This window comes from Perca flavescens, chromosome 5 (assembly GCF_004354835.1).
Source record: "Perca flavescens isolate YP-PL-M2 chromosome 5, PFLA_1.0, whole genome shotgun sequence".
In the NCBI taxonomy this organism is placed as follows: domain Eukaryota; kingdom Metazoa; phylum Chordata; class Actinopteri; order Perciformes; family Percidae; genus Perca; species Perca flavescens.
The window spans coordinates 34,633,093-34,660,393 of record NC_041335.1 but is presented as its reverse complement, the minus strand read 5'-3'; the positions used below and the strand labels follow the sequence as shown (position 1 = coordinate 34,660,393).

The 27,301-nt window shown below is 43.1% G+C and overlaps 1 protein-coding gene across 5 annotated transcripts in view; it reads right to left on the bottom strand.

Annotated features, from left to right (window-relative positions):
* rtkna (rhotekin a) overlaps window positions 1-27,301 on the bottom strand; it is a 93,731-nt gene that overhangs the window by 33,312 nt on the left and 33,118 nt on the right. Inside the window, exon 1 of one of the 5 annotated variants that reach the window (XM_028577956.1) lies at window positions 12,413-12,822. The exons of the other annotated variants lie outside the window; for them this stretch is intronic. Within the exon in view, the coding sequence (XP_028433757.1) occupies window positions 12,413-12,436 (24 nt within the window). The 5' untranslated portion in view covers window positions 12,437-12,822. Of the gene's footprint in view, window positions 1-12,412; window positions 12,823-27,301 lie in introns of those variants that run through there. 5 annotated transcript variants of the gene reach the window in all.

Here is a 27,301-nt window from a genome sequence, read left to right as displayed (position 1 = left end):
CATATCAAAGTCACAGTATTGGTATCTGTACCGGTGTTGAAAATTTTGTAACGATACCCATCCCCTAATGATATGGTTCATCCAATCACCTGCCAGGTATTTTCTTTAAAGTGCATGATCTTTTTCAAACACTTTCCAATGACCACCTCTCAGATGGTTCTGTGTTAACAAACCATCTGGCGCGTCAGGTTAATGTCTTACAGCTCTAAAGTGAAGAACACTCGATCCGCGGCTTCCGATGAGAGTTACACTTTACTTGAAGATATCTACATAAGAGTGACACGACACTGTCATGAACGTGTCATAAGTGTTTATGACATAACGCTTCTTTTAGTAAGTGTCATTCGGTTTTTGTCATGACAAGTTAGGGTTATGGTTAGAGTTAGATTTAGAGTTAGAGTTCATACAGTCATGACAGTGTCATGTGTTCATGACACTCATATGTAGATACCTTCAAGTGAAGTGTTACCGAAAGGAGACAGAGTAGGGACAAGAGTTGTGGCCAAGCCGCTTCCTTTTCCAATCAAACGGTAATGGAGAAACCCTAATGAGAGTAATTGGGAGACTGGACTGTCTGGGCGCTGCAAGAGGCAATTAATTAATTAAGAAAACGCACACACACACACGCACACACACACACACACACACACACACACACACACACACACACACACACACACACACACACACACACACACACACACACACACACACACACACACACACACACACACACACACACACACACACAGCAATACTGTAACCTCATCAGTGAACTTTACTGGCACAGGCAGTGTGTGTTGTGCACTGCAGGCCTGGAACTCAGCCTCAGACTATTATACAAGTTGATAATGTATTATTAACTGATTAGGCAGCTTTTTGTCCTGTAAGCCAGAAGCCCATACAGAGAAAGAAGAGGAGGGTTTAGGGAAGGAACGGGTATGAGGCAGGTCCTTCTAAGCCCCCTGATCAAAGACCGCTGTGATCTCTCAATGAGAGCCCTCTGCTACTACATTCCTAAGAGCGGACATAAGAGTAAAAAGGGGATTTAATCAGATTAAAAAGACACACATGAGGCAAAAAGGCACTGATGCCACATTCTAATGTACTCTGTGCTTGAATTTTCCACATGTCGTTACAGCGTGTTCTGTCTCCAACTCATCAAATTGCTGTTTGAGGAGAGGTGTTAGAGTTTGAACGGGAGTTGGCTGCGTCACTTATTGCTTACGCTGATATGGCTGCGAGGGGCTGGGCGAAGTATGTGGAACAACACTTTCTATTAAAATAATTTTAAAAAATGGACTCGTTTGACTTCTCCAAGAACCTCGGTGTGCGTGCCATGTGTCACTGGGACTGACAGCTCTCCGTATGACAGAGTTACCTCACACCTCGGGGAAACGTGGGAGGAGGAGGCGAGGGGGAGGAGTCGGACACGACAGGCTTTGGATTCAATCTCCGCCATGTGTCCAGACTGGCCAGCCCAAATGTTTGCAGTCTTGTTCCCATCTTTTGGCCTGTGACTGGTCAACATTCACATGACTTGTTGTGTATTTTGCTTCAAGTTCTCCCAGTGCAACTTGCAAGCAGGGCTGCAACTATCGATTATTTTCTTGATTAATCGATTTGTTTGTTGGTCTTAAGAATGTCCATCAGTGTTTCCCAAAGCCCAATATAACATCCTCAAATGTCTTGTTTTGTCCACAACTCAAACATATTCAGTTTACTGTCACAGAGGAGTGAAGAAACTAGAAAAATATTCACATATTCAAAGCAACATATTGCTTTGCAAAAATGCCAAATTTATTCGGGGCATACTGTTGGCATATGAGTCAACAATTCCCATTCTGAAAACAAAGAAAAAGACCAGAACCAGCATGAACCTGTGCAGAACAAACACTGCATTTTGACAAAACAGGCTCTTTGGAGTGGGAAAATGGGGACAGACAAATGGCAGATGAGGAAGAGCTAAAAAGGGACAAAGGGAGATTCTAAGGGGCAAAAGGTCACCGCGCCACAGTTTCCCGGGGAGAGTAGCATCCCTGCTGGGTCCCGTACCAATAAGCTCCTTTTTTTATCCTCAGTGGGGTAAGGGGTTCCCAGTTATCTCCCCACCACACGCCCATCCTTACACTTGCTGTGCAACACACTGAAGCACATTTTGTAAAGCTCTCATTAGTTGACTTTTGCAAATAAACCCCCAACCCCCTGCCGAGGAACAGTTTCAACAGCCTGACACTATTTCAGCGGCGCACACAAAATGCTGGTCTCAGTAATCCCAGGCTTTCCTCCTCGTCTGAATCAGGATAAGGAAATGGGGGCTAATTAGCTCAGCCGGCCTAACTAGCATTTAAGCCTGCCAAATTGTCCTCCCTAGTTGTCTTTTTCCTCTCCTCTCCTTGCTATACTACGGACACACACTGGGAGGTGCAGATAAGTGCAAAGCATGTGGGGCTAAGACCATTTTAATGCGGATACATCTGAAAGTGTGTTATTCTTCTCAGTTTTAGCCTTCTATTTACGTTCCAAAGTGGGTAGATTTTAAAAACACTTGGATTGGGCAAAACAGAGCTTTAATAAACTCTTGACTTGCCATGTGATAAAACTTTCAGCAAACAATCCTACACATCCAACGCCTCCTGCTAACCATACAGTGTTGTTGTTTGCCAGCTTCTATTAACTTGAGAATTTTTTTTAAGGTTTGGACTTTAGATAACATTTTCATAACTATTTAAAAATGTTGGTTTGATTGGAAAACTCATCATACTTCCTATATTGAAGTTTCCAGCTGGTTGTGCCAATATCTTTTAGACTGGCAGCCTCAAGATATTCATACCTTGTAAGGACACAGATGGTCCATACTTAATATTTATACTGTGCGTGTCCACCACTCTACTTGTCATCTCTCCACAATTCAATTATGCTTATTACAACACGGGCCCTTATGGAGGTAAAAGTAATCAGACAATGTTATTTACAGCTTCTATCGTCTTAAATCAATTCTGGGATATTTCAGTCCATTTAAATGTAACTATTTTCTCTGTCTCTTGTATTCAGTGTGCTTTCTCTGAGCCCCATTTCTAGCTAAGAGCTCTGTCGTTGAAGCTGCTTTCATAATTCTCTATTATTCATCACTGTTGCTACTGTTGCTTTATTTAGACTATATGGCCACATGTGTATACATAATCACATGTGCTGCCCCCACGTGACGGGAGGTGAGGTGAGTCTGTCATGAGGGTGGACGTGAAGGAGAGGCAAAGACATACAACACCAAGGCAGCACTCTATGGCAGGGGTTGACCGAGAGAGACGGAGCAGGGAACCCTAACTACTGTACATATACTGTATAAAATAAAGTTGCATATTTAACTGGGCCTGCAATAACATGTAGGGCTGCCTAAAGCCATTAAGCATACCTTTTTAGTGCATAGAATACTACGCTATTAAAACAATAATTATTGGCATGATCTTATTAGTTTTAATGTTAAACATATAGTGAATCCTTAGGATGATCTGTATCTGTATCTGTTACCTTAGTGACTACCTAACGACTAGTAAGCCTATCATCAATGTTTTTTTTTTTTCCACAGATAGGCTTATATATATTTGCTGATAATATGTTGGATTCATGATAAGACTTTTTTTTTTTTTGGAAAAAAAGAAATTAAAAATAATTGGTGGCCCCTGCCTGCAGTATATCTGAGTACCCCCTAAGGGTCCTGTTGAAGATCTCTGCTCTATGGTAACGCTGCGGGCATGCGTGTATCTGTGCATGTGTGAATCACTATCGACCAGCGAGAGAATGCAGTTCATTAGAATATTCATGAAGCTGCGGGACTTCTGAGCGGAGTTAAAGCAAAGTCGGATATGAGTGAGCTGACCCTGGGCCCTCTGCCCTTAGGGTAAAAGGACCAAGAAAGGGGCAGATGAGGCCCGGCTGGAGGGAGGGTGTGTCTGTGTGCATGTGTGTGGGGGTGAGTCAGGGGATTCCAACTCATGTGCTGAAGAGAGCCACTTAAAAGAACAAACCCGGCGCAAAATGAACCTAGGGGTTAATAACACGTGTACCAAGTCAACCGTTCTCTGGGATGTTTTCATGTTAATCGAATGTGACCAGTTTTATCGCAAACCGCTAATTAGCTTATAATGCACGGATAAAGTAAAAAGAAATCGTTATTTCTCTACCACTAAAAGGCTCAAAACCAGTCGAACGACCAACGGCGTGCAACGTGCATTCAGTTCAGGTTGCACGTGAAAATGTACTGGCTTTCTAATTTATCTTTTTAATAAACTGTATGTGCGCTTCCAAGGTTCTCAATGCTTGTGTTTAAATGTAGGGACCCTCATTATGCTACCGTGGAAGTGTGGTGCTATTTTGAGCCTTGTCTCTCTTAAATGTATCATTGTTGTTGTCGTCGTTTTAAAATGTGCTAAATTAATCAAATCAAATTCCTTCCCTCGCTTGGTCAGAACAAAATTGAAGGTCTCCTGATAAAAATAATCAGATCTTGCATCGTCCACAAACTAGATTAAAAAAAAAAAAAAAAAGTAAGACAGCACACTTTTCTTTGTGAAGTGCAGCTTTTGCAGCTTTGCGGTATGCCATTCATTAATGGCTGCCATGAATTAAGACTTGAGGAATATTTCTATGACGGGATAATAAAAGTAGTACTTGTTTCAATGCCTTGATTAATGACATATTAATGTCATGGGGAACACATGTAAGGTGAGATCCACCCACAGTCCCTGAATCTGTCACTTTGGTTCCACATGTCTGGCACTTTGCAGCGCTTACAGCCTGCTCTGGTTACTAATGGTTCACATTAACCCTTGGAGTCTGTGTGTGTGTGTGTGTGTGTGTGTGTGTGTGTGTGTGTGTGTGTGTGTGTGTATATATATACATATATACATATAAGTGTGTGTACAAGCATGTGTGACAGTTCAGTAAGTGACAGGGAGAAAATGAGGAGGCAAGGGCAACTGAGATTGCGAAGCGAAAGAACAAGAGAGGAAATATAATTAATTGCCGAAAGTGTCTGTGGAGTGTCTGTGTGTGTGTGTGTGTGTGTGTGTGTGTGTGTGTGTGTGTGTGTGTGTGTGTGTGTGTGTGTGTGTGTATGGTTCTTATCTCTGCCCTCCAGAACAACTTGCACAGATTGGGGATCCACATACATGACACACAAAAACTAGCGTAAAACCACTACACACTCATTTACTCCTCCCCTTATCTACACACCGGTACTGCACAAACAGACACACGTTCAACATATTTATTCGCCGACAACAGAACAATGCACAGCTTCTGCTGACATGTAAATGTACAGGACCGTAAGCAGGCTAACATGAACACTAGAAGCTAGTCTGGGTCTCACACTACAATTCAAAGTGAACCCCATTTGTCTTTCCTGTTTCGGTCTGTGCTGTGAGGGAATAGTACAAGCCATTTATCCACACAGAACAGATAAACCGTGCACACATTCAGGCCATTTACACAGTCGATACTGAATCACGTTTCAATCAAGGTGAAAATGATAAATTGGACCAATAATAGCCTTTCATTAAATACTTATTGGACATTCGTTTGAGCAGTCTGGAACTCAAAGTGATGGCAGTTCCTCCATAAACATAGCAGTGTGTAAAAGCTTTTTCTTTGTTCCGTAGTTTTCATTAATCATTTAAAATGATTTTCTCATGAGGGCCTGGGTTCGAATGAAGAGAGGTTCACGGTCCCATCTAGGTTTAGAGTCCGTTTCAAACAGTTAAACAGCTTTTCAGCCCAGAAAGTATTGGGTAAAAGAGTATATCATATTATTGTCTTTGAAAATTCAAATTTAAAAGATGATAAGTGTGCTTTAGAAATATGGTCTAAATATTGGCTGTTGGTCTAAATATATCAGAACTGGCCCATGTCAGTCAAGTTTTTCCAGTGTGGAACAAATGCAGGACGGAGGCCTGACAGTCAGTGACTGCTCAGTGTGGTGGTATTTATGGAGACTCTACTTCAGTCAGTCAATCAGTCAGTCAACACACACACACACACACACACACACACACACACACACACACACACACACACACGTCTGAGAACAAACACACTGAGCAATGGTACTACAGGGCAATGCTGTTCAGGGTGCCACCCTCCTGGATATCTCTGGCCAGGTAGACACACACACACACACACACACACACACACACACACACACACACACACACACACACACACACAAGTAAATATGTTTCATAGTTCAAGAATGGACTGTGCACCACACCCCTTTCACATATATTTTGTGTCCTCTGTCACAAACATGCTTCACACACAATCCTCTGTCTGCAACATCGAACCCCAACCATTCTACAGCGAGGTATCACGTGAGCACCATGATGTGTGCAAGGAATGGTGAGCGTGTGTGTGTGTGTGTGTGTGTGCGCACGCATGTGTGTGTGTAAGGTAAAGCTGTGTCTTTAATATTATTATCGATTTTGTACGGCCATGGCAGCATTTCATCAGAGGGCCATGGGAGCAGGATAGGTTTCTTAGATTGGTTATCCATTATGTGAGATTTCCACAGATCTAGTAAGTGCCTGTCTGTCTGTCTGTCTGTCTGTCTGTGTGTGTACACATTTTGTGACTCCGCTCATATCAGCAACACGAGAGCAATTCCGCTGAACAAACATAACCCAATCATAGATTGGCAGCACGGATGCAGAGTAAAATGAAGGGAAACTTACACACATACACACAACAGGTAGCAGGTATTAGACAGCCTGTCGAACAGCGCAGTATGAATGACTGACAGCACAGCATCTGCTTCCTCGGGTAGACATGACAGACAGACGTAGAGCGGTCTGACTGTGATCCGCTGCCAGCACCTCTGCATTAACGGCCTGTCTGATTATCTGTCTGTGGCACTGAGCGCTCTCCTCCATGACCATCAATCCCTTCCCAATCTCCCTCGGCATCGTCAGCTCATCACTCCTCTTTAATTGTCGGTCTGTCTGTTTATCAGCCTCTGTTTGTCCATCACTCCTTTCCTCATCCACTGAATCAGCATCATGAGGCCACACCAATCTGCTGCTGCATAAATATACACGCTGTCCCATGAAAGACTACACCGACTGTCTATACCCACGACCTTACACTTCCGGGACTGCACCGTTGCCGCCAGAAATTCTGCCGTATGTCCTTTTTGGCCAGATGTCCGTTACTTTACACTTTCTTTGTGTTGGCGTTCTAACCTCCGGTGGATTTGTGAGGACTATGGTTAACTGCTCCTGGAATGCTGTGTGGACTAGCCAGACCCTCCTCTGCAGCGCTGTGGAAGAAGGTTTGGCAACGCGAGACAGCACTGACTGCGTTTACATGCACAAAACATTCCAGTTTTTGCCCTTATTCCGAAAAAGTGAATATTCCGACTAGGCTATTTACATGGCTAATGAAAATGAATAGTCCACTAATATTCCCGCTTTCATGCAGCCGTGCAAAATAAGTTTTCCACAGGAGGCGGACTTGTTCGAGCGTGTGAACACAGCCTCCCTCTTTCATTCCTCTAACCGTCTTTTTGAAAAGGTCGGTGTTGCGATGTTTGTGCATATCCAAAAAATATCTCTTGGTATCCAAGTCTTTCATAATGTTCAATGGAACACGCCAATTTATTGTGACTTTAACTTATTCACCATATCCCCAAGAGTTAGATAAGTCCATACATACCCTTCTTAGAATATAGTTCCCAGTATGTATACGGTTAGAAGATGGCGGTGTCTCATGTGACCTTATTTGTACATGCTGTGACAAATACAAATCACAACATGTAAATAGGAAGATGTTGGCGTTATTTTGTCACTTACTGGGAGCAGTAGGCTAGATGGAGCCGGTTACCTCCAGGATCTGTGCTAAGCTAGGCTAGTGGTGGGGGCGAGTTATGACACGCACGGAGATGAGAAGGGTATGTATGGACTTATTGAACTCTGGGGGATACGCTGAATAAGACAAAGTCCCAATAAGTCGGCGTGTTCCTTGAAATGAAGCTGTGTTTCTCGTTCTTTTCATTTGGCCATGTATCTCTAATGCAGCCAAGAGGCCGTAAACTGTCACAAACTGCGGTAAAAACCCCAAGTGAGACGCATATTCTGAATATGCTCTATACATGTCCAAAGAATGCTTCTAAAACGCGAATAATAATGGCAAATCTCACGTCTTAATGGGAAAATGCTTTATTTGGAATATCCAAACGGAATATGCTGTTTACATGACCTGTATCAAATTCGGAATATTGTCATATTCGGAATAATAGCGGAACATTAGTGTGCATGTTAACATACTGATTGATATGTCCTGCTGCATCAACCCCATCAGTCCTCTCTCCCCACTATCTTTTCCGTCTCTCCCTCTCTTTGTGTTTTAAGGCACTCATGTTTGGACAAACCCTTCGAGAACTCTGCCACTCCGCCTGCCACAACACTTGCTTCTAAAAGAGGAGAGAAAGAAAAATAGTACAGAACATTGCGGAGAGAGCTCTGCCACGGCATGTCGGGGCGGGTTCAGAGCTGGCTTTGTTTAGAGTATATTAGGAGTATCATGGAGCTGAACACTGAAAGCAGGAGTGGAGGACCAAAGCTGGTACTCGCAGCTCGCACTCGGTGAGAAAGTAAGAAACCCCCAGAGACAAGAAGATTGTCTTTGAATAAGTGTGAGTTAAAAGATCTATAATTAGGTGGGCAGTGAGGCAATACAGTGGCAGAGCAAGGTGTAAGTGGCTCATTTTTCACACTAGTCCTAAGACAACTGGCTCAAGGGGGGGCGCACACACACACACACACACACACACACACACACACACACACAAAGTCCAACTCAGTGCCCTACTCCTCCTCCTCCACAGCTGCTGTCATGCTGTACAGTCCATAGAGTAATGGGTTCCACTTTTACTTTGTGTTTCTTAGGCTGAGGAAGTCCTACCCATCTCAGGCTACATCTATACATAAGTATACATATATATAGTAGGTTTTCATTTTTAAGTTTTGAGACAAAAAAAAACAACTTTCACACAAGAGTTTTAGCTCCAGTAGCAAAATTAATCTCTGTCCATATTAACACGTCTGACAACGTATATCACATGACCATTCACACACCCTGGGCATCTAAGGCGTTTCTTTTATAGGTCTTGGCGATTGGCCCCGATTTCAAATAAGAAAGAAAGTAAGACATCCTTTTTTCGTATACATAGTTTAGAACTATTCTTTCTGGCAGAATTTATCATTATGATCAACTTAATTATTTCCTGGATATTGTATCACCATAGCCCCTTAATATGTGTGGATATTCAGGAATTGGGATTCAAATCGAAAACATTGGTTTGGCGTAGGGCCCACAGACCCCCTGCTTTGTGTGCCCCCGCCCTCCCCCAGAGTATTGTGGACGCAAGGTGTAAACGTAGCAAAAGATATTCGTTTTTTAAACCAAAACATAGTAGTGTCGATGTAGCCTCAGTCCCAGCAGCGGCCTCCTGGGAGAAAGCAATGGACAATATCAGCAGAGAAAACAGAATGACCTCTACTGCAGACACACGGCAGCACGGAGCAGGGGCAGAGAGGGGAAACGCACGTGACTGCAGAGGTGAGAGTGAAGGCTGGCTAGGGAAGAGAAGGAGGAGAGACTGATACAAGCGGAGGAGACACTCGAGACAGCTATCCAGATAGATAAGGAAGAGAAAGCGGAGAGAGACAGAAAGCTGTGTGGACAGACAGAGACTTGTCTGCAGAAAGCTTCTCTGCAGTAAGTGGTTATTGATTGTTAGACACAGGCCGAAGGATTCCATGGAAAAGGAACTGACACGGGATGCTGACTTTTCTCCCCCCCACTGTTGTATAATTGCAAACGCAGTAAAAAACACGGGCGGAAATGCATTTTACAAAAAACAAGACCAGTTTAAATGCAGTAGGGCTGCAACTAGCGATTAATTTCATAGCAGATTCATCTGTCGGTTATTGTCTCGATAAATCGATCAGTTGTTTGGTCTATAAAATGCCAGAAAACGGTGAAAAATGTATTCCAAAGCCATACATACTTGGGCATTTTTAGGCCTTTATTATATAGGAAAGCTGAAGATGTGAAAGTGGAGAGAGAGAGGCGGAACGACACGCAGCAAAGGGCCACAGGTCGGAGTTGAACATGCAGCCGCTGCGACAAGGACTGAGCCTTTGTACATGGGGCGCACGCTCTACCAGGTGAGCTACCCAGGCGCCCCCGGACGTCCTCAAATGTCTTGTTTTGTCCACAACTTAAAGACATTCTGTTTGCTGTCACAGAGGAGTGGAGACACTAGAACATATTCACATTTAAGAAGCTCGAATCAGAGAAGTTTGACTTATTCTTCCATAAAAAGAATTAAAAAAGAATGTACTCAAACCAATTAGGGCAGATTCATTTAGTAGTTGACAACTCAATCGATTAATCGATTCGTCTTTGCAGCGCTAAGCTGCAGTATGCCGTGGATACAGCGAAACCATTGCATAAAGAAGCATCAGGAAGATGCTGTGTAGTCACACCGGGGAGGAGCTCTGGCACGCTGCTGACCTTTTCACTGCTAATAATCAGAGATGGCTGTGGTTGTAACAGTAGTAGAACACACACACACACACACACACACACACACACACACACACACACAGAGTATTCCAGGAATGGAAAGATCACATCTGTCTTGCTCGTTCAATCATCTCTAACTGATGTGGATGCAGGTGACCTTTTAAATCAACATGAGACTAAAATCTGAACTCTCGCTCGCTCTCCCTCTCGCACATCAGGAAGCAGCCCGCCATTAAGCCAAGTGAAGGCAATCAACAGACAGAGATGCAGCCAGTCTGCTTGATCTGTGCCTGGATAGAGTTTCAGTGGTGACACAAAACTTGATTATATGAAGTGGTCAGAGCTACCAGTCTGCCGGGCAAATCTGCTCAAACCAAGAAAGCAAACGGACTGCCTGTCACTCACCCTCTAACACACACATACACACACACACACACAGACACATACACACATACACAAGACATCTGGTCACTGCTCTTTAGGGTTTATCATGTTGAGGAAGACATTTTTTTGGTAGCCGTCCTTTCTTTTCAGCCCTTTTCTGTGGTCCGCCGTGTTTAAGTGGAAAGCATGGCAATCTTGAAATAGAAATATGAATGCATAATATGCGTGTCTCTGCTACGACATCCTCTGAGCCAAACAGCCTTATGTGAAAACCAGGGCATTTTATTTTTTTATTGCTGTGGGAAGAAAAAAAAAGGCACCGAAAAGCCTAATACCCTCACATGTAAAGCTATTTTCTGCTCCGGTGTTCAATTTGAGCGTGGCTGTTTTTTTGCGCCACCACTTCAAGGCCTTTAGGAAAGATTTATTCACAAGAGAGGGGAAAGGGTGATGACTGGGAGACGTTAAGTCATTATTGCAGTAGTATTGCACAGTTGTCACATTGTTCCAACTCTGACAGGCTGGGGTGATATGACACAGTGCATTTAGGCAACATGAAATTGAGGGTTACTATCCCCCTATTAAGCACTCACTCCCCCTCAGGCACAGCAGAGAACCTGGCTTATAGAGTGAGAGACTTAAGGTGACAAAGGAAGAAAATCAATAGTGGCTATTATTATTGAATTGGGTCATTAAGCCCAAAGGAACTGTAACTAGGCTAATGTAAGAACACCTGCCCCCTGATGTAACAAGGCACACCTAGCACTCAAATAGTCTAACCACACTCCCTTTAAAAACCGTGCATTTTAAAACGAATGTCATTTTTAGATGAGGTCATTGACTTGAATAACGTGATATTAAAAGGTTTCTCAGATCATTGGGTACCACTCTTCAATTCGGCAAACATCTTATACACCAAGCAATCAATTTTCTTCGGTACATTCATATTTGAAAACTGGTTCATCTAATATTCCTTCAGTCTTCCTCCACACTGGGAAAAAACAAAAACATGGTGGGCGGTAGCTTGCAGTGTGAACCAATTCTAAAAGTTGGAATTGTTTTAATAGGATCGGCAGCTTGAATTAGTAGTGGGGCCGAATTCATCCAAAGACTTGATAGATTCACAGAGCGGGATTAGGTCCAATCCGGAATGCAGACTCGGGACATAAACAAGACAACTTTAAAATGTCGGGGCTTTTCAATAGTGGCGTTGAGTCCTCTCCAAGCAATGATCAGAGCAGACTGCGACAATCAATAGTAGATCCGATGACATATGTCTCCAAGGATCATAAGTAGCCTGATTGATCTGACGGTCACGAATTAACCCGTTAAATCTGACGTGTGGGCTATTACAGCTGACGGTCATTTCTTTTCTCCCCCCCCCCCCCATTTCATGTAAAGCTTAAAGTCCTCGAAATCTTTTCGGAAACAAAAACAACATCCTTACCCTTTGATTCTTTGAGTTGTTCATCCTATCCAAAGAGGAGCACTCCGCTTCACAACTCTCCAAAACTGGCGGCACTCTTGCTCTTTACGCAACACCGAGGTCCGTTAAACGTCCCACACACACACACACACCCCCGTGAAATACCTTAACTCAGATTTTCCCTTTGAGTCACCTCCATTTAAAAAGGCAACAAAAAAAAAAAAATAAAAAAAAATGACAATATCCGCAGAGTACCCGAGAGTCTAGCTGCCGTTTATTAGCCGCACAACAGAAGTTGTTAATACGGATCCGCGCAGAAACCGTAAACCCCACTCTTGGCCATTTGGGAACGATAGCGGTCATGTGTTTCAGCCCCTCTCTTGTGCTGTCCTCATTATCACCATGATGGTCGTCGTCGTCTCAGTATACAGCTCCAGATCTCCAGTCCGGGTACACACACACACGCGCGCGCGCGCACACACGCACACACACAGCACAAGGGAGGATGAAGACTGACCGAGTGATGGACCAACCGAGAGCCGTTTCTGAGGAGGCGTGTGTGTGTGTGTGTGTGTGTGTGTGTGTGTGTGTGTGTGTGTGTGTTCCTAATCTGCGCAAGCAGAGGGGAGCGAGCTGTCATTTAGGGCAGTAGCTCTCGAGGCTGTGTCCAGGCATCATCATCCCACTTTCATTCACCATACAGTAAATGAGATTATGTAGCCTACTGACAAAAAAAATATAAATAATCTTTTCTCCGTTGTAGTCAGTCCACAGGGCATTTTTCACTGTCCCATGGGGTTCCAGGGTCCCTCTGAGATCTTACAAAATGGCAGATCTGGCATGATCTAAAGCTACTTAGGAGAAACTGACATGAGACATAAGGAGGATTTGGCAGCCCTGAGTTTGGCCGTGGGTTGCATGTGTGTCTGTAAAAATCCACTGTGGTTGCTCTGTTCCTACACCCGCCCACAACTTTTTAAAGTTACAACTCCAGGCACCGGACAATATTCTATTTGCAAAACATCCCTCTTTTCCCACACGTCCTTGCTTGCTTCCATGTGTAAAAAAATAAAATAAAATGCTGTCAGTTTATAAAAAACATTGTCTCTGCACTCTGTCTTGAGGGCAAGTCTTTTTCTATCAAATGTAGTCATTTTAATAACTGCATACAATTCGATACACAAGACAGTCGGAGCAAAACCTCCATGCAGTTCAGATATACAGAGGCAAATAATGCAGGGACTTCAGGTGAGATATCTGCCTAGTTATCTGATCCCATAGAGGAGATACTGTACATTTAGAGGACTGTAAACTATTAACTCAGTAAAGCATTTTAAGTCTTGATTGGCACAGGGATACTTTATGCTATGAAGATTAAATAGTTCTACTTGGAATTGGACAGTGAGTTAGTCTGCATGTGAAAACATAACGTTCATCACAGTGTGCGCAAATAATATTGGCCTGCAGCCTACAGTTGGTACAATAATATGTAATTCTACTGACAGAAACATAAAAATTGCCATCCGTCTCCCTCTGCCCTTTCCTCTTTCTGTGTCTGCCTCTGTTTATTGGCTGGCCCATACGTGCACACTGGGAAGTTGCTGTGCAGTTGATTGCACCGCCTTGTCGGCCGGTGATGTATGAGAGTGATTTGTGGGAAGGTGGAAACGGAAAACACAGATGAGTCCGGCTAGAATCGAGAGTGGGGAATAAACCGGCATTAGGGTGAGTCTGCTGACTGAATGTTTGGCTCCCAGAAATCCGCACTGGCAAACTAACAATTGGAGCGTTCAAGACATTTGTTTTAACATAAAATAGAACATAGTGTACCTCTGCAGGAAATAACTGTAAAGCATCCAACTGCTTTATTATTTTGACATTTTCTTAAATATCAGCAGAGCAAAATGGATACAATCACAGCAATGGAAAACAAAAAAAAAAAACACTTGTTTTGTTGTGTGCCGTTTTTGGGTTGAGAAGTGGAATGAGATACGCAGTCCAGAGATGCAGCAGATGACATGTAGGAGGATCAGGATGGAGGAGGAGAGAGTCAGTCTGTGGGCAGCCTTGGCTAATGGCAACAGAGCAACAAAGTCTATGTCAATGGTGCAATAATACATCTGTGCATCTGGCTGGGTGAATAGTATAGTACAGCTCTTTACCTCTAGCTAAGGACAACAGATGGTAGGTGGGGGGGGAGGGGTGGGGGGGTGCTTTGTCATGGCATTCACTTCATCACCACCGACAAGACACCAACAAATAAAAATTACAATTTGTTCCACTGATCTCATACAACCCGTATATCTCTATCTACTCATCTCTCCGTGTGAGTGAACGTGTGCACCAAAACCAAGCTGAGCCTTGATAACTCCGGACTTAGAGCTGTAAATATCCTGCAGTTAATCAGATTAAGGTTCCATCAGCAGGTAGCCGTGCCAGAGAAGTGCTGTCGGAGACAAATTTGCACTCCGAGTTCACTGAAGGGTCCAGGGAACAACACCAGTGAGTGACTATTCCAACACAGCAACATGCAGAGACAAAACAGTGGTGGCTTCCACTAATGTTGTCACTTGTTAAATAGGAAAATGGTATTGAGCAAACACATATATTAAAAACATGTTGAAATAATCTGGACATTAGATAAGACTAAGGCTGGGTGCAGAACTTCCATACTTTTTAGGCACCGACCTAATTGCCTCCATAGTGTCGAGCATCAAAAAACATCTTGGCGTTCAATACCAAATATCAATACCTAAGGAATATATCTCATCAGCGTCAGTGACCCAATAACCATGCAGCATGCTTGTAACAAGATATAACAATGCCTGTGATTGGCTAACGTTACACATTGAGGAGGCAGGCAGGACAAAACTCTGTTAGGAACAGAGACGGGGCTCACATGGGTGTGATGTACCGGTATTTTGAGAGACTTGACTACAGTGTGCCTCACATATTTGTAAAGGAACTGACAAAAAAAAAAAAAAAATACCGTACAGTGAAATGCTGTAATTTCTAGATGTTAAAATGGATTTTATAAAATTGGTATGGTAAAAAAAAAAGGATTTGTTCAGGAACCGGTATCAAACTATGTATCGGTACCAAACATTTTTGCAAGATACACAGCCCTAGATAAGACACACACTTACATACTAGCCATTTGATACTAGGGGGCCCAATAAGAGGGAAAAGTCCAAATATTATTTTTTTATCATTTTAAAAACAATTTTAAAATGTAAATTTCCAATCAGAATCAGAAAAGGTTTAATTAAACGACTACAGACCTCGTCCTCTGTTATTATGAAGTCTAACACTTAAACTTTAGATCCAGATTTAGTTGTAACTATACCTTTTAGTGGTCACTACCTATTCTTTCATGTTTTGTTAAAACCATATTCATTACTAAATCACATTAGTTTTTTGTAATAATCAGCTTAAGTATGCAGTGCACAGGTCATATTAGCGGAGATAACTAAGGATGGGTGGAGTCATGCTGAAGCAGTGCAAAAGCTCATGGGAAAAAAATTTGCGGAACGGTTTCCGTCCTAGTTAAAGTATGTTGTAATAATGTTGTGTCAAAGTTTTCTGGTGTGCATTTATCTTGTGTGGGTTTTAGTTTTGCATGGTTGATTTAGTGTTGATGTTTAACTCCATTTATATACTCCTTGGCTACAAGCAACTGCGTGGAGGAGGTGTTATTATGGAACCTACGCAACTTCTAGGCTAGACCCGCCCTTCAAAAGCATTCACACGCTACTAATGGCCAGGCGTCCATTATTACGCAAGGTAACGTGGTAAGTTGTGTTATCATACTAGTTAAGTAATTGTACATTTTTATTCCCAATTTGTATACATTTTAAATATTTGTTCTTGTATTCTATCCTATAATTTCATGTATATTCTGTATGTACTATGTGTCTGATATTTTGCTGCTGTAACACTGTAATTTCACATTTTTGGGATCAATAAAAACCTACCTACCTACCTACCTACCTACCTACCTACCTACCAACCAACCAACCAACCACTTAGAATTCCTCATGGGGGCGACAGAAACTACGTACTATAGCTTTAAAATACCCAAATAAACAAATTAGCATATTAATCATGTTAAAAGTAATCTTCTTTATTCACCAAATAAAAAAGTATCCATTTTGAGGGGGCCCGAAAAAATGCAGTCTGCCTCGTGTAATCTATCCATCTAATCCGGCTCTGCTTGCACGCGGTCGGCTTCAGTTTTCCCATGCTGAATGACTCAGCGGGACCAGCTGAATGAATGATTGCCATCATTCCCAGTGTCATAGCACTGCATACAGTATGACAGGATGAGACAACATTCCTCCAGCCAGACTAACCTACTCAGCCCCCTCCCTCTGAGACTCGAGCACTTCCTATTGACTCACACCGACAAGAGTGTTTTTCCCAAACAAGCGTTTCTCTTCCTCTCGGCTGCTGCTGTACATCCTCCCCTCTGTAGATTGAAGAGCCTGTTGTAGCCACGTGTCCAATTATAGGCCATCATTCTAAAGCATTTCTGTTTAATTTGTAATCTTTTCATAAGCTCGAATAAAAATTCAATCTTAATTCCTATCACGGCATAAAGGAGTAACTTCACAGTAAGTAAGATTAGCAAAATTCCCACTTTGGGTTTGTGCAGATTTGAATCTGGTGCCTTTGTTGGCAGTGATTGTTGAGGGACAGGCCTGTGTTTCTCTTTCACATATTTTACCCCCATTTTTCTTTGTTTGAATAAAGTCTCTGGGCAATTTCACATAAACTGACCCAAAGGAAACAGTGGAGCACATGGATAAGCTTCAATTGCTTTATTGCAAGAGTGAAAATACAAGTTTTTATAGCTTTCTCTTCCTGTTACCACCATATTTTTAGTCCACTAGTTCTTTTATGATGGCACACTGACAATCATCGCAATGATTTAGCTAAATAGTGCAGTACATAAACAATACCTAAACTACAAATAGCTGTTTTAACAGGGTTATGTATATATATGTGCATATGTGCAAACTTTGGTGCCTGAAATTGTATGGGAATGAAATATGAAGTCCATTTGGGGCACCTACTATTCTAATAAATAAACTTTAAAAATTATTTTTAAAATAATTGTGCAGCCATATTACAGAATGAATCTAAGCATTATGTATTGCCTCTCCTAATTTCTACCTTTCATCAGTCATAGCACAACAGAACTACGGCTGCAACTAACGATTATTTTCATTGTCGATAAATCTGTTGATTATTTTCTCGACTAATCGATTAGTTGTTTGGTCTATAAAAGGTCAGAAAATGGTGAAAAATTCTGATCAATGTTTCCCAAAGCCCAAGATGACGTCCTCAAATGTCTTGTTTTGTCCACAACTCAAAAGATATTCAGTTTACTGCCACAGAGGAGTGAAGAAACTAGAAAATAGTCACATTTAAGAAACTGGAATCAGAGAATTGTAATTTGTTTTTCCTAAAAAATTACTTAAACTGATTAATCGATTATACAAATTGTTGGCGATTTAGTAGTTGACAACTACAGTAATTGAATAATATTGAGGGCTCTAAACTGAATCCTTTGATTTTAAATGTGACGTGGAAGGAGAAAACAAAGTATTCAAGTTGGGTAGCCTGTTAGACCCTATTAGCCATAAGAGGGCGAGGCAACATCTACAGACACTCAGTGCATCTCATGTTGATTAAAGCTATAGTGTGTAGTTTCTGTCGCCCCCATGAGGAATTCTAACAACAACAAAACTGTCGGTGCGTCCACATGATACAAGCCTTATGTGATTGCGCACGTGCCCCCACCCCTCCTCCACACAGTTGCTAGTAGCCAAGGAGGACACGGAGGATTAAAAAAACATGATGGACTCTTCAGAAGAGGTCATTATCTTCACTCGAGTTTCTGCGCAGGAAAGTCACCGGACGCCGCAATCTTCTGAACATAGTCACACTGAGAGATCCAGAGAGAGTTGTGTGGAGCTGATAGTCTTAATTAGCTTTGTAGCAACTCATTTGGCAATGGCTTGAATGTAACGGACGTTCATTATTATCAAAAAGTTATGCACTAAAGCTTTAAACTGCATTCCCGACTCCTCCACTTGCCACCCTTTCTCACCTCTTAGTCTCTCCCACCAAGGAAGCACGGGAGAGACGCGAGGAAATCATGGGCGGGGAGAGGAAACGAGAAAATGGGTTTTAGAGGGATGAGATGTCCTTTCCTCTGAAGAGTCACATGAATTCGTCAGCTGTTTGGGCGGAGTTACCAACTCCTTCAGCTGCACGGCTTCAGGGAAAGGTGATCTTGTGTATCCTCGCATATAGCTTCTTGGTGATCCCTCCTCAATTCTCGCTCCTTGATGCTTACTCCTCGGGGCAGAAATAAGAGCTTTGAGAGGTCCTTCACAGAGGAGGGACAGAACTACTTCCGGTTCAACCGAGGAGCAAGGAGCCATCAAATAAGGGACATGGGTAGAGCTGGGTATTCAATACTTTTTAGGCACCAACTAAATTTTCTCTGAAGTATCTAGTTTCGAAAAAAATGCCTCGTCACTCAATACCTTAGGAGTAAATCTCATCAGCGTCAGTGAGCCAATCAGCATGCAGCATGCTTCTACCAAGAGCTAATAATGCTTGTGATTGGCTGGCTAACGTTACACGTCACAGAGATACGCAGGATATGCACAGAGACGGCGCTCACCTAGTAGGAGCTGAAAAATAAAGCAAAAGATGTATGCTGTAATGTTGTCATTTATTTTTTTTTATAAAATTGGAATCGAAAAAAAGTATTGTTTAGGAACCGGTATAAAAGTCCCGGTATTGGTATCGGTACCGGTTTGAGCGATTCCCAGCCCTAGACATGGGATGTACCCACTGAAACAGGATCATTCACTCCTCTTATTTACTCTCATTGCTGAACTGGGCCTCGAGTCTCAGAAACTGTGTCCATGTTGTTATGTGCCTGTCCAGGTTTTGTCTTATGCAAGGACTAAGAAGCATGTAGAGACGTGCAGGCAGCCTGAGGTGCTGTAGAACAGGTAAAGTATGCTGAGAGGAGACTAGAGCCTGACACCAAACATACATGCTATCAATACCACAGATATATTTATTATAAGAGGTGAGGCCCATTCACCTCTTACAGCAGTGGCAGTGCAGTTTACGTACTAGACCGCAGAGTTTAACGAGCCTGTAAATCTAGATTACAAAAACTGTATGTCTCATGGTTATCGCTACAACAGTATCAACATCTGCAACGTGAGAAACCTAACGAACATCCTGAGACACGTATGTCATCAGGGACGCATAGCTACTGCAACCTATGCCTTAGTATTATGCAAGTTAAATAAACAGTGATCCTATCTCAAAGCTATTTATACTAACCGTCAGTCTTGATGGACTTTACAGTGACAGCTGTGGATGCCGACTGTGAGGACTGATGAGCTGTGTGTGTGTGTTTTTTTTTTTTTTTTTTTTTTTAAATGTAGGCCCAAAATAGTGCGGCAATAAACTTACACGTGTGGTTACATAACAGCCAGTCTGTGTCCAGTGAGACATGACACTCATATAGAAGCTTGGTGTAGCGGGGGTCAATAAGGGTGTCAGTCTGGTTAGCGATCTGTCTCAGCCAGTCATATCGAGCCATGCTTCTCCCCAGAACCAATAGGAATACCTGTACAGTCCCTGAGTCTGTCCCAATGATAAGATGGATTAAACTTGTCATTAGAGTTGCAAAGTTCAATCAATTAATCAATTAATTGTCAACTATTAAATTAACTGCCAACTATTTTGATAATCGATTAAACGGTTTGGGTTATTTTTTATGAAAAAAAAAAAGTTAAACTTCTCCTATTCCAGCTTCTTAAATGTGACTATTTTCTAGTTTCTTCACTCCTCTGTGACAGGCAACTGAATATCTTGTGAATATCTGAGTTGTGGACATTTTATTTTATAGATCAAACAACTAATCGATTAATCGAGAAAAAAAATGATGGGCAGATTAATCAACAATGAAAATAATCGTTAGGTGCAACCCTACTTTTCATCTCCTCACCTCCGAGATTAGACACGCATACACCGACATATGGACTCCCTTCAACTCTGACAACCTGAGGAGGCCCTGCAAGCTTTAAAAAAAAGAAAAAATAATTTCACTAATGGCGGAGGCGAAGGAGGACGCAGAAAATAATAAAGTCAAAGGTGTGTGTGTGTGCGCTTGTGTGTGTATTTGTGTATGCAAGAAGACAGCAGAAAGGAGAAGAGATTATAGTATCAACACAACAGCTTGTGTAAAATTCTCAAAGGGTATTATACACACTCCTCAGCTCCCACACAGACACACACAGACACACACACACACACACACAGACAGACACAGACACACACACACCTCCTAATGTGACCCTGAGATTTTGACCCCAAGTCCCAAACATGACATCATCCAGCTGGAGAGTTTGTTCCACTGATCTCATCTTAGTGAGGCAGAGAGAGGTTGTTATTTTGTGAAGGGGGGGGGGGGTTTGGGGGTGGAACAGCTCATCCGCTCCTCTCAGCACCTTGTACCACAACAAGAGGGCCCTTTTTCAGAAGCCTTGGCCTTCAGATCCAGATCAGCTTTAAGCCCTCAGCTCCTGCTGACCCGACTCTAAACCCTGGACTTCCCCCGTGACAGATCGCCTTTGGCATTTAGGTTTTACTTAACAGCGCAACCATCAATCTTAAGGCACCCAACCACAGAAGAAGTCACATAAAACTCGAAGCGAGTCTCTCGTTGCAGTCATAACAAAGCCTTCTGTGCATGCTGGGAGGCCATCTGCTCGGCTTTCTCTGTGTCACTTTAAGTGTTGTATGACTCAAATTAAGGAACGTTTATACAACCGAAGCAACGGCTATTTGCGTGATGTCACAGCGTCGCTTACCGAGGCTGTGAAAATGAGACATGGAGACAAGAGACAATAACGGCATTACGTCATGAATCAAAGAGAGATCATCTCTTGTCCTTGATGAAAGCAGAATGGACTCTCAGAGGGTCACACGGCAGCCCTCCAAATGCTGACAGAGTTGTTCCACCTGCCACACACACACACACACACGCAGCAACTGTGTGGCCAAGGATCCTGCAGTGTGCAGTGATTCAATTAGACACTTTGGCTTGCTGCTTAAGCACACATCACACACACACACACACACACACACACACACACACACACACACACACACACACAGTCCCGAAAGACACAGTCTGTAGAGTCACAAGGATGCTGGTGACAATGGGTGCTATCCACCTCACTGGGAAACGGATTGTTTTAAAGCTATAGTGCGCAACCTTTTCGTAACAATAAATGTCCGTTACATTCAAGCCAGTGCCAAATGAGTTGACACAAAGCTAATTAAGCCTATCAGCTCCACACAACTCTCTCTGGATTTCTCAGTATGGCCATGTTGAGAAAACTGTGTAGTCCGGCGACTTTCCCACGCAGGAGCTCGAGTGATGTGTTTTACGTCCCAGCTGAGAAAAGACAACAGCAGCGTCCAGCTTTAGAGACAAAGAGGACATACAGAAATTACAAGATAATTACCTCTTGTGAAGAGTCCATCGTGTTTTTTTTTTTATCCTCCGTATTAGCAACTGTGTGGAGGAGGGGTCGGGGTGGTGCGCCATCACCGGAGCTTTGTATCATGTGGATGCACTGACAGTGTTGTTGTCATTACTTAGAATTCCTCATGGAGGGGCGACAGAAACGACACACTCTAGCTTTATTTATCGGCAACTATTTGTTTAGACAGCTCTTGTTTTGTACCTGTCTGACTTCCACTTTAAGGCGGTTACACACACCAACCAGACGGCCAACCGTCGGCAGAAAAGGCCGTGGGACTGATCAGTCTCCCCGAGTTGGTCAAAAAAGTGCCTCGGAACACACCAAAGAAACGAGACGTAATACGTCTCCATAGCAGCAGGCGGCGCTAATCTGTATTGTTGCCCAAAAAAATGAAAACCGGCAGCTGATTGGATGAACGCGTCACGTCAGGTGGGTTTGTTTTCTCCGGAAATTCAAAGCCAGACTGTCATGGGGGCTCGTTCAGAATACGATCTCATATTGTACTACAATAGTTCACTGAAATGTGTTTCTGAAAACATTTTAAGCGAGAAATAGGCCGTGCAGTTGCTGAATCTGTCTTCATTTCAGATCAACAAAGATCTGAAATACATTCCTCTCGCCATTTCCGCGTGAGTCCCGACTGCCCTGTCTCCGACCGAACATGTCATGTTGGCCAAAATGAAGGCCGAACAGACTCGAGTCGCCGACCTCGCCAGATTGTCCAACGGCCGATTATCGGCCCGGTGTGTGGCTCCCTTTACTCTTTGTTCCGCGACACTAGCTTTGCATGTTGACAGTGTTTAGAGGGATAGAAAACACAAAATTAGACTGAATTTATTCACTCACACTCTTTATTCATTCTTAAAACTCCAACACATAACTGTACCTAAACCCCGGCAAAGACCCGTCAATCAATAAAGCCACTGTGTGAACCATAAACTTGCACACAATCGTGTAGACTGTGCAGTTTATCTCACATGCTGGAAAGCACACAAAATAGAACACGCAGACGCGATCATAAATTGCATCCATATGGACAAACGCACAAAAACAACATCTACTGGCTCCATTAAACACATTACCAAGTGCTCGCACATATTTTCAAAGACAACCATCTGATTTAACAGCCTGTGCCGCCGGCTGCATCTCCACAGCATGTTGAGACGTTCCTTCGTAACATGCATTACAAAGCGATACAGCATTTTTAATATCGCCACTTGAAAAACTGTAACTTCTGAGCTGTTGACACGATAAGTCAAACAGAGCTTTAAATCCAATCAGTGCTGCTTTGAATAATGCCTGCAGTACTCTCAATTCAAACAGCTTAAGTGACTCCAATTTTCTTTGCAGCTGCAAAAAAAAAAAATAATCCTTTAACTGCTAAAGCCACAGTGTCTTTGTACGTGCCCAGGTGAAAGCCAAAAGAGTGGAGCAGGAGGATTAAAGAAAAAGGGGATGCTGAAGGGTGAGATAAAAAGAGCGCGGGAATAAGGGGCTGGAAGCGGAGATAGAAGCAGAGAGACAGGAGAACAGCGGGAGGGGAAATTATCAAATGGATCCAGGCGGAGATAGCGCGGAAAGGGAAGTGAATGACAAAAGAAGAAACAGACTGGGAAGGTGCAGGGAGTCCGGTCGGTCTTCTAATAACAGCACCTCTCAGTGTTTTCTCCTTCTCCCTCCCCTGGCTCGTGCATGCTGTTGTTCAAAGGAAGCTGGGCTCAGGCCTCGGCATCTAACTGGTTCCTGCTCACACGCACACAGTGCCCATTCAGACCTGTACTGCTCCACCTAAACCTACTGCATAGGCGACGGCTGCGGTGAGGACGGAGGCAGAAGGAGGGGGGGGTGTTGGGGGTGAGGTGGGGAGCCAGATGGTTTGAAGTGAGCAGACCTGAGGCTGGCAGGAGAGACGGGGGAAGGCTTGTATAGAGAAGCCCGAGGGTTAGGAGCTAGATGTTCAGTTCCAAGAAGGAGAGGAGGGCTTGGTAGGGAGCGATGGGTGTGTGTGTGAGATGCTGCACAAAGCTCCCTTTCTCCTCTACCTCACGCACGCGCACGCGCACACACACACACACACACACACACACACACACACACACACACACACACACACACACACACACACACACACACACACACACACACACACACACACACACACACACACACACACACACACACACACACACACACACACACACACACACACACACACACACACACCCTGCTTTTGGCATACAGCACTGGAAGAACTGGAACCCACTGTTTACTATCCGTGATACAGATGCCTAAGACACACTTCCAAATAACACCACGCACACACACAGCAAACAGACTAAAAAATGAAACGTAGTAGTGTCGACGTAAGTCTGAGTCCGAGATGGGTGCGCGCCCAGATGCAGAGGCAAGTTTTGGCTGCTACTTTGTGTTTAATATTGCCAATTCTGAAGAGCGGCAAAACTGTTCTTATAACAATGACAATGAAGATCTATTTGTTCATATTCGTTCATGTAGCTTTAGGCTACATCCACACTTCTACGTCTTCATTTTCAAACAGCGTTTTGAAACTAAAACAATCTCCTTCCACACAATCGTTTTAGCTCCACTAGCAGAACTAATCTCCGTCCATTCAATGCGTCTGACAACGCATATCACGCGACTATCTGCATACACTGGGCATGTGCGCGCCGGTGTAAACAGGAAGCAGATTGTCGGACGTTACTCTGCGGTCGAAAATCATGGACGTAGACGTTTTAAATCCAGAAAATACTTTGTAGAATTAACAACAATGGTGTGAAGTAAGAGCAGGGAATCATTTGCTTTAAACAACGAGGTGGAACTGTGACTGAAAGGTACGTAAGCCTGCCTAACCGATAAGACTGACAGACGTGCGTCGTCGTTTCCAAGGGTCTCCGTTTCTGCCTGTTGAGACTACAAGGTAACCCCGGAGTTTTCAAACTCAAAAGTAGGGCTGGGCGATAGGGAGAAAATCAGATATCACGATATACTTGACCAAATACCTCAATATCAATATTGCGGCGATATTCTAAGGTTGACAGTTGGTGCACTAACAAAATACCTTCACACTTAGATTTGAGATAAATAATCATCAGTAACGTGGACATAATGTCAAAGTGGGGAAAAAGCAAATAACAGAACAGCTAGAACAGTCTGGTAAGTTCAGAAAAGTACATCACTTTACTGTAATGCAGCCTTTAAAACCAGGAATAGACTACACTTATGTCATATCACAATATCCAAAATCTGAGACGATATGTAGTCTCATATCACGATAACGATACGATATCGATATATTGCCCAGCCCTATTCAAAAGGGGGTGGCAGTGTTTCCAAACGTCTCAGTTTCAGGGGCTCGGAAACGGCGGAGTAGTGTGGACTCAAGGTGTACACACCAGCAAAAGATATTTGTTTAAAAAACGAAGAAGTAGTTGATTTTAGTTGTGAAGCCTAATCCCCATGTACATAACACTTACAAGTGAATAAACCAGGCTTTTTTTCCCCATTATGCTGAGGCTCTAGCAATACTGTAGGAAACTCTTCCATCTAATTAAAAAAAAAAAAACTAAAGGCCCAATAAAAAACTCACATTTACAGTGAAATCCACAGTGATAAACCTAATGTCCCTGATTTAATCAAAGCACTCGGCTTGATTATATAGCTTACAGTGTTGGCTTATTACTTTTTGCTAAATATTTACTCGCACACAATCTCATGAGCACACAGACGAGCTGGGCAGGTTAGCGGTGTGCGATGAAGTGGTCCGTTGTGGAGGAATGTGTCTTGGCTCAGATGGGACTGTGTATCCTGTACCGCAGGAGAGCCTGTTAGCCTTAGCAGCCCCTGCACTGAAGCAAGCAGGTCTGGTGTAACTTAGGCTACCTAAATAACCTCACAGCTGAACCAACACACACACACACACACACACACACTACAGATACTCACACACGCAAACACACACACACACACACACACACACACACACACACACACACACACACACACACACACACGTACCTACAGATACTCACACACGCAAACACACACACACACACACACACACACGTACCTACAGATACTCACACACGCAAACACACACACCTACAGATACTCACACACGTACCTACAGATACTCACACACGCAAACACACACACACGTACCTACAGATACTCACACACGCAAACACACACACACACACACACACACTTACTTACAGATACTCACACGCAAAAACACACACCTACAGATACTCACACACGCAAACACACACACACACACACACTTACCTACAGATATGCGCACACACACACACACACACACACACACACACACACACACTTTAACTGCTGACTGCTTCTTCATGGAAGTATATACAGTAGTGACACAGACTTCAAAGCTATAAGTTTGACTTCATCACAGGGCAGAAAACACGATAAAAGATTGAACAAATGAATGGTGAGAACAAAACTGAGAACGACAACAATAGAAAAAAAACAGGATTAAAATATTACAAATGGAATTAAATGCAACTACACGTCTATGCCCAGGTAAAGCAGGGGATTTGAAGCTGTCCCATTATACAGAAGATTAACCTTTGCTCCTACTACAAATGTATTATCCAGGTTGAGATTCATCAGCCTATCTACTGGCTTACTGTCCCCCAACAGGCAGGGATTAACTGCTCCCAATCTGGCCTCTGCCCTCCTGGACCTCCTACATTTAGAAAGCATGTGGGGGTCTGTGGGGTCAAATATCTGTTACCAGGACTGACACTTTATATACAGTACGGAAATTGTAAATCAGCCACAGTTTTCAGACACAAGCCGAGAAATATGTGCAAGGGAACAAACTGAATCGTATGGAAATGATTGAAACAGAGACAGAGGCTGCATTGATCTGTGTGGACGGACTAATTTCTGATAAGTCCCACTCAATCAAACCGATCAGACAGAGAGAGGCTGCATGAATCCCAGCCAATGGATATTTAACGCCCCGCCTGTGGTGTCCAGAATGCGCAGAACTATCCGAGGCACGGCCACGGCTAAGTTTAGGGTTTGGGAGCGTGTGAGAGGTCAAACATGAGTCCACCGGGTGAGGCAGCAACAAACTTAATTTGTAGATTTGCTAAACGACTTCCATATCAAAATGAAAGTTGTAATTTATCAGCCCGATTACTAGAATATCCTGGGAGGATCAAAACGCATTACAGGAAATGTTCACCGAACACTTCAGAATGCTTTGGATTGATACAAGGGAAGTTAATTAAAAAAAAGACTCAAATAGTGAACTTTGGACTAT